This window comes from Sciurus vulgaris, assembly GCF_902686455.1.
Source record: "Sciurus vulgaris genome assembly, chromosome: 7".
NCBI lineage: Eukaryota > Metazoa > Chordata > Mammalia > Rodentia > Sciuridae > Sciurus > Sciurus vulgaris.
The window spans coordinates 158272666-158281985 of NC_136467.1; the positions used below are offsets into that span (position 1 = coordinate 158272666).

Consider the following 9320-nt stretch of genomic DNA (forward strand, 5'->3'; position numbering starts at 1 on the left):
AGGATCCAGAGGAGAAGGAGGTTTTCTGTGAGAGGGGTTCTCAATATAGGGCTCAGAGTTTTGGAACATTTTTTAGAGTGTTCCTTGAAATAATATTTCATTCACCTCTGTTGTAATGGGAATGGTCCCCTTTTAAAGGTCTAGAGTTCTCCTTGATGTTGGGAGATTTTCCTTGGCCACACTTCACACTATGTTTTGAAGGTGTGCATTGTGCCTGACTCAGAAGTCCTAGGAGGTTTTCTCTCTTGTTAAAAGAGAGCAGCCAATGACATATCAGAGATTATCCTGAAATTACTTACATATATACTTTCCATTCAGTGCTTAGAAAGGTGTTAGAAATCCTAGGCATGCTACGACAGCCATAAGAGCTCAACCACATGAACACTGTTGTGGAAATGGTGTATGAAGAGTGGTGGAAAACTGTCTTCAGTGGTCTCAGAATTGACATCCATTAAAATTGTCTTGAGTTTTCAGGTGAGGAGCCTGTCTGCATGGCAGCACAAAAAGTCCTATTGAGGTTTTTGCAAAGAGGAAGTATGCACAACTCTCCAAGTTTCCACAATATTTTGGGGTTGTATATGTAGATAAGGCTGGAGATGATGTACTGACTTTAGCTAGAATCAGATTCACCAAGAGATTTCACTAAGTGTTGCCTAGGGCACAGTGGCATGTGAGCACTGGTGGTGGAAGTGTGCTCACCTTAAATACCCAGAGTAACTGAGCTCTGTTGGGACAGGGGTGCTCAATTATAGGACTCAGCAGACCCTAAAAATGTGCAGGAGGGGAGATTAAGTACAGGACTCAGATAGAATGAGCACTGTTGGGAAAACTACCCTCATCCACATGACTCAGAATATGCTGAGCAATAGTGGCATAAGTGAGGTTAAAATGGGAGGTAGAAAAGGCTGAGGAATCTTAGTCTGACTGTGATCACACACAGGACCAGAGGAGACTGAGATAAGATTGTATATGGAAACTTGGCACATGGCACAGAGGAGATTGAGCACTGTGGAGTTAGCAGCACTCACCCAGAGGTCCCAGAGTATACTGGGCACTGGTGGATGTGTGGCACTTACCTAGAAGACACAGAGGAGACATTACTGATGTGTAAGGGGCACTCAAAACAATATTCAGGGAGAACTGAGCACCTGTGTGCAAGAGGCAGTCACCACAGGACCAGATGTCTCTTAGTAATGGTGACTGAAGGGGAATTAAGGACAGGACTCAGAGAAGACTGAGTACTGTCAGGTTAGGGGCACCCACTCACAGGATCCAAAGGAGTCAGAGTAAATAATGCCTTCAGGAACCTGGAACAGGACAAATAGTATATTGAGCATTGTAATGTGAGGGGCATTCAAGAAAAGAAACCAGAGAGTGAAGACTTAGAAATGGTAATAGAGCTGCATCTCCAATGGAAAGTGCGCTCACCACATCCCTTCCGCCTCCCGAGAGCGGTCTGTCTCTCGCAGGGTGACCAGGGAGAAACCTTAGCTGTGAAGTGACCGTGGAGAGAGCCCGGGAAGCAGCACAATTGGATAGAAACGCCGAAAGCCGAAGCACCCCTAGCTCTGGGATCGCACTCGCGGGTGGAGAAGCAGCATCTTAGTGGCTGCGGAAACGCCTGCCCAGTCGCGCTCCTGCCAGGCGCCGCCGGCCAGAGGACCCTCAGCTTATGCGGACCCTGACGCGGGGACCGGAATCCCAGAGCCGCCAGGAGCTCTAGGCGGGTGTTGGCAAACTTTTCCTGAGCCCACGTGCTAACCGAGCGGCTCGCTTCCCGAGCTCGGGATGGAGCGCCGCGCCTAGGCACCCCGTGCCTCCCGAGACTTATGTGCGCACGGTTCACTGTAGAAGAGATGCTGATTGGCCGAATTGACCAGTGCAGCCCCGGGGCTAGTGGTAACCCTTCCTCTGAGTCGCCCCCATCAGCGCAGCCGGCCTCTTTGGATGAGCCCTTCAGTTCCTCGACTTTGAGAGGCGTCTCTCTTCCGCCCAATCGTCCAGATGCAGTTTCGCCTCTTCTCTTTTGCCCTCATCATTCTGAACTGTATGGATTACAGCCACTGCCAAGTCAATCGATGGAGACGCAGTAAGCGAGCTAGTTATGTATCAAATCCCATTTGCAAGGGTTGTTTGTCTTGTTCAAAGGACAATGGGTGCAGCCGATGTCAACAGAAGTTGTTCTTCTTCCTTCGAAGAGAAGGAATGCGCCAGTATGGAGAGTGTCTACACTCCTGCCCCTCAGGGTACTACGGACACCGAGCCCCAGATATGAACAGATGTGCAAGATGCAGAATAGAAAACTGTGACTCTTGTTTTAGCAAGGACTTCTGTACTAAGTGCAAGGCAGGCTTTTACTTACATCGAGGACGTTGCTTCGATGAATGTCCAGATGGTTTTGCACCATTAGATGAGACCATGGAATGCGTGGAAGGATGTGAAGTTGGTCATTGGAGTGATTGGGGAACTTGTAGCAGAAATAATCGCACATGTGGATTTAAATGGGGTCTGGAAACCAGAACACGGCAAATTGTTAAAAAACCAGCGAAAGACACAATACCATGTCCAACCATTTGCTGAATCCAGGAGGTGTAAGATGGCCATGAGACACTGTCCAGGAGGGAAGAGAACACCCAAGGCAAAGGAGAAGAGGAACAAGAAGAAGAAGAGGAAGCTGATAGAAAGAGCACAAGAGCAACACAGTGTCTTCCTAGCTACAGACAGAGCAAACCAATAAAAGACATGTATGGTGGTTTTGGGGGGGTTGTTTTTGCAAAGGTGCACAAAGCTACTCTCCACTCCTGCACACTGGTACACAGCATTTATGCTGCTCTGCCCAGTCTGTTCCCAGTAACATTGTGAAAGGAAGAGCCCCAAGCATGATCTCTGGGTTATTTATGCTTTGATTTGAATCTGGACCTGCAAAGGCAGGAGCTCATTGACCTAAACCAGTGGAAGCTGTTGTAAGTGCATGACCTGTGATTGACTGGGCGCATGCGGGCACTGCGGACATGTGGGAGGTGAGGCTGTAGACCGCCACTGGAGAAGGCGCTTGTGCCTATTTATGTGAAAGAAGATGCTCAGCAGGCGAAGTGCTATTCACTTGTGACCTTTATTTCTCACATTGTGCATTTTCAAGGATAAATGTATATGGATATCTGCTTAGTGTTACCACATGGTGTTCTCAAGCATCTGTGACCTGCAAACTGTCCTGTGATGAGGCTGCTTTTTAACTGGGGATATGCAATGGAAATTCCTGTTCAGTGCAGTGCTAACATGTACATATTCTGCTGGGGCTATGTACAAAGTCCTACTTACTGTATATTTATGCTTTCTTGTGTGTAATAAGCCACACCTGATTAATATGATGTCACTTTGTTTCTAGTGGTTCCTAACCATTGTCTGGTAAATGACTTAGTTTTGCAAATTGACAAATGTTTTGTTCCTCTTAACTTGTTTTTGTGTGTTTGGGCTTATTTCCCTTTGTAAAGATAGGATAAGCTAAGTTGTACATAGTCAAATGACCGGTGTCAAAGTTTCAATATCGGCAGACCTTCCCCAGTCCATGTGTCCCACAGAAAAAGCAGCATGTGACATCTGGCCATCAGAAGCCAGAACTGAGTCTAAGATGTGATGGCCTTATGAAACATGACCTAAAATGCGAGGAACTAGATGTAATTGTAGTAATCACTCTGCAATTTATTTCTGACTTTTAAAAACATTAAACCAATCCCTGACTTTTAATGGCACCTACCAATATTCTTGGGTCACTCTACAAGTTCATATCATGAAACCAGACACAGAATTGAGGAGAAAAGTGGTTGAATTCCTGCAACTGCTGGTCAGATAGAAACAGATTTCCATTAAGTCGGAATCCATTTCATATCCAAAACAGAGGAACATGATAGAAACTTCCCAGTTTGACTCACACAGCAGTTGTTTCAAAAGCATCATTGTCCTCTTGAGGGAACAGGTTCTTGGTTAAAAATTGGCTTCTTCTAAAAACATTATCTTCCTGACTGATCCAGGAGAAAATTGGAACACAAATGTAGATTGTTGAGGAAACAACCAAAGTAAGGTAAAACCTTCTTCTCACCTTGCATTGGCCAAACTACCTCTTCATTTTTGTTAATGTTTGAGTCAAAAGCATCTTATTGATACATATAAATGTCATATACATCATGAAAATATTGCTATGAGAAAATAAGCCATATATGAATGTTGTATACAACTTTAGGATTTGCATTACTCCTAAAGTGCTCACCTCCTTTCATGTCTATTTACACTATATTCCTATTTACTAAGTGGGGAGGGGTCTCCTTTATGTAGTACTTCATCGTTAATAAGTTGATGCCTGTTCTGTTTGTTCTTTTGTGCATTAAAAACTTCAAAATTAAAAATAAAAATAAAAAAAAATTAAAAAAAAAAGAAATGGTAATAGAACTCAGAAAGAAGAAACAGAGAAAACTGAGCAGTGTAAGTTGAAGTGGGTTCACCCACAAGACCAACGGAGACTGAGTAACTACAAGTTAAGCTTATGTAACAGCTTAAAGAAGGCTGAGCTCTGTTAGCAGAAGCACTCTGACCAAGAGGACCATGTGGAATCAGAACACTAGTGGGTGAGGGGCATTCACCCACAGGACTCAGAGTACCCTGAGCAATGGTGGATGAGGGAAGATTTAGGGCAGTGCTCAGAGATGGCTGAGAACTGGTGGAAGAGGGGGCTCAATCTGAGGAGTCAGAAGCCCCTGAACTATGGTGGTTAATAGGAGGTTTAGGGCATAATTCAGAGAAGACAGAGAAAAAATAGATGGGGATGCTTGACTACAGGATCCAGAAGATTTGGAGTTCTTTTGGGAAAGGGGTTCTCACCTACAGCTCTTAGAGTTTTTGGAATCTTTTCAGGAGTATTCCCTCTGGCCAAAGTTTCAGTTATCTCAGGTAGGGTCAGAATGGTCCTATATCAAAGGTCTTAAGAATTACTCCATGATGATGAGGAGTTGTTCATGACCACCTTTCGCACTATCCCTTGAGTGTGTGTATTTTGCCTGACTCAGTGTTCCTAGGAGTTTTCCTGTCATTTCAAAAGCAACAGTCAGTGACATATCAGAAAAAGATCCTGAAAATACTGGAATATATGCTTACCATTCTCAGTTAGAGAGATGTTAAAAATCCTGGGACATGCCACATCACTAATAAGAGCTGAGCCACTTGAGTTAATGTGTGGACTTCTTGGACTGTAAGTGGTGAAAAGAGGTCATCAGTGCTTTGGAAATGACATGCATTAAATTATTTTGGGTTTTCAGGCATTGTTGAGGAGATTATCTGTATGACAGCACCAAAGGACTATTGAGGTTGTTGGAAAGAGGAAGAGTCCACATCTCTCCAAGTTTCCACAGTTATGTTGGCCTGGATATGCAGGTAAGTCCAGAGAAGGTCTACTGACATTAGCAGGAAAGGGGCTCACCCAGAGAGATCACTAAGTGAACTAGTTTGCTTAGGGCTCATTGGGAAGTGAGCACTGGTAGGTGAAGGGTGTCCACCCACAAAATCCAGGGGTGAGTGAGCACTGGTGGGAGAGATGTACTCACCCATAGGACTCATACAACACTGAGGAATGGTGTATGAATGTACATTAAGGACAGGACCCAGAAAAGACTGATCACTGTCAAGAAAGGAACACTCACTCACAGGACCCAGAGGAGTCTGAGCAAGGGTTGCTTTGTGGACCCTGGAACAGGGCAGAGAAAATAATGAGCACTCATAGGTGAGGGGCCTCTCCCAATGGACCCAAATTAGAATGAGCAAGCAATGGTTAGTTAACAGAGAAAAAAGAAACAGAGGAGAATGAGCAGTGATGAGAGATGGGGGCTCATTCACAGGACCCAGAGGAGACTAAGATCAGTTAGTCAAACTTAGCTAAAACAAAGAATGCTGAGCAATGTTAGAAAAGGAGATGTCATCAAGAGAACTCAGTTGGGTCTGAGCACTCAACTGAGTTGAGTGGGTGAGGGGCACTCAACCCTAGTACTCAGAGTACCCTGAGCATTGATGAGTGAGTGGAGATTTAGTGCAAGACCCAAAAATGCCTTAGGCCACAGAGATTGTGCTGGTCATGAGGATTCTCATTTCTCAGAAAATACTAAGTTAATATTGGATACTCAGAATAGAGAGGCTCTATGGGTGATTCAGGCAACTAAGGTCATATATACAACTCAGGTTAAAAAGGTTACAAAGCTAATGGGTTTTCATGGAAGCTAAAATGTTGTTTTATGGTAGTATGGTTATGATTCTATGGAGGTCATAAAATGTTTAGAAACCAAAGAGGATATTCAGCTCATACAGACTTGGTATATAGTAGAGCCCACTTAGTATAGAGATGCTACTCTGCTCATGCATGCTACAAATGTCATTTAGGTTACTAGACTGCAGAGATTACTAGACCATAGGAGCTAATTGAGTATACTGAGATAATTCATGCTACTTATACAATTAAGGATAAGCAGGTCATACAGGTTGGACCGAACATAGAATTTAGTCAATAATTGAGCTAGCACACACCAATGAATATAGGGAGGTAATAGATGTTCTATAAATCACAGAGGCTACAGAGGCTAAAACAGAAATAGTGATTAGGTAGGCCACAAGAGCAATAAGTGACTTATATGATAGTGGGGTCAGAGTGTTTACAGAGGTCTCAAGGGCTAATGAGATTTTAGTTATTTTTTATTTTGGTTCATTTTACACAACTGTGGTACAATTGTTGTTTTCCTGATTGTACACAAATTAGAAATGCAACATTTCTGTAATCATACATGTAATGAAGTTTGTCTCATTATGTTATCTTTCCTTCCCCCACCCCTCACCACCCCTTTGTTTCCTATATACAATCCATCCTTCCTCCCAGTCTTGACTCCCTTCTTCCCTCATCATGTATCATCATCTGCATATCAGAGATATCATTCATCCTTCTGTATTTTGTCTTATCTCACTTAGCAACATATTCTCCAACTGCATCCATTTACTTGCAAATGCCATAATTTATTCTTCTTTATGGCTGAGTAATATTCCATTGTGTATATATACCACAGGCTTTTTTCATTTGTCAATTGGAGGGCATCAGGTTGGATCCACAATCTAGATATTGTGAATTGAGCACCTATGAACATTGATTTGGCAGAATTACTGTCATATGATGACATTAAGTATTTTGGGTATAAGCAAATGAGTGAGAGAATTGGGTGAAATGGTGGTTCCATCCCATGTTTTCTAAGGAATCTCCACACTGTAGAGTGACTGCACTAATTCGTAACCCCACCAGTAATGTATGAGTTCACCTTTTTCCCCACATACTCGACAACATGTATTTTTGCTTGCATTCTTGATAATATCCATTCTAATGTGGGTGAGATGGAATTTTAGGGTAGTATTGATTTGCATTTCTCTTATTACTAGAATCATTGAACTTTTTATATCTTTTTTTATATTTTTAAAAATTTAATAATGGAAAAATTAATTGTTTGTAAATTCATGATTGTGCTTATTTTTGAACATATTACAATGTTAATGTAGCACTCCAAGCCTAATACTTAGGTGAACAGATCAAATATATTAATATTTTTTCATTGTTTTTGAACTAAAAGATGGATTTTAAAGGTTTATAAGTTATCAAAAATAAACAGTAACTATTTTTAAATTTCTCCCGTATTTTCCCAAACTTCAGAGTTTTAGGGAAGGGTTGTATTTCTGCTTTGAAAGATGTTTTACAATGTTTTATTACTTATTTTCTAAGTCTTCATATTGACTTTAGGTTGAAAAGTTCTGCCTGCTCTGCAGGTGTTTTAGGTTCACTGCCTCTGTCTGAAAGAGAAACCCTAGTGAGCAGAGTGGAGTTAGGAGAGTGCAGGGAAGTAGGTGCAGTCTTGCAGTCAGTGTGTGCAGGGTGACAAGGTACTGGATGTGGTACACACTCTCCTTGATTCACAGAGAAAGTGGGATGAGATAGAGATGCTCTATCTCATTGATTATTGCTCATTGATTTTCAGAAAAGCAAGACTATTTGATATGTGGAAGTGTCTTCTGAATACATTTTGACCAACTTGTTCTCTCTGGCTATATGCCAAAATGTCTCTTCTCCCCACTTTGAGGCATTTTCTGGATGTCCTTCCTGAACATTGATGAAAGTGTGGCAGGAATTTCCTGGCATAAGTATGTGGGTATCTGCTTTATTTCACAGGTATTCTAGTTAAGGAGCTTTTTAGTGTCCATTAGCGACCTTTCATCTCCAGGTAATCTGGTGTGGACTGGTCTCATGTTCCACTGATTCAGAGGCAGGTTTGAAATACCTTCTGTAGCCTGTGGCTTCATACAGTGGTACTTGGGTAGGCAGTGGTTTGACAGGTTGTCATTTCCAGCATGTGTGAAGTTGATCACAGCTGCTCAAGTTGTCGCTTCATCTGAGTCAGGTCCACTTTTGATATTACATGTTGTTATTTAACATGTTCTCAAGAATACTGTGACTTGGCAATAAAAAAAGTGTGTGTAAACACAGAAAGAAATGAACCCAGAGTAGAGGGGAATATATTTGGTATTGGTCAGATATTCATTATTAGAAGAGTTCCATATTTTCTTGCAAAGCAACAGCAGGTGTTTACAGAAACTTTTTAAAGAAGGATATTGACAAATCAATGAAACTGTTATTTTTATTACTGAGATATGACCTAAATAATTTCTTGTCATCCCAAGCAGTGCATCTGAAAGTAGACAAAACTGCCGTATTTCTATGAATAGATGAAAGAAATTCAATTCATCCAGAGGCATATGTGATGAATTCACACAATGTGAAGGATTATAGTTAATTATGCCATTGAGTTAGAGTGTTTTTCTTCACTAATGTTTGAAAAAAAATTGATGTGTCTAAAAGTGATCCTATAAGTGCATCTTAGGTTGAATGGACCACAGTATACAGAATGGGTTTTATTGTCAGCTCTGTTGTCTCGCTATAGAATGCGGTTTTGTTTTAGTTGGATCTGTGGTGGAGAATGTCTTACTGAATGAATCATTAGAGATGACAGGTGACTCTGTAATTTCTGTTTTTTCTTTTTTTTTGGAACCAGGGATTAAATGCAGGGATGCTTAACTACTGAATCACATCTCCTGCACTTTTCTATTGTTTTTCTATTTTGAGACAGAGTCTTGCTGAGTTGCTGAAGACCTCACTAAATTGCCAAGGCTGGCTTTGAACTTGTGATCCTCCTGCCTCAGCCTCCCAAGTTGCTGGGATTACAGGCATGTGCCACCATGCCTGGCTGATATTCTTT

The 9320-nt window shown here is 41.9% G+C and overlaps 1 protein-coding gene across 1 annotated transcript; it reads left to right on the forward strand.

Moving 5' to 3' along the window:
- Positions 1-1419: 1419 nt before the first annotated feature.
- LOC306666626 (R-spondin-2-like) lies at positions 1420-4393 on the forward strand. The gene is given in 2 exon segments (XM_079148820.1): positions 1420-2574; positions 2576-4393. Coding segments are annotated over 2 exon segments (732 nt in total). The 5' UTR covers positions 1420-2004; the 3' UTR covers positions 2738-4393.
- The last annotated feature ends 4927 nt before the right edge of the window (positions 4394-9320 follow it).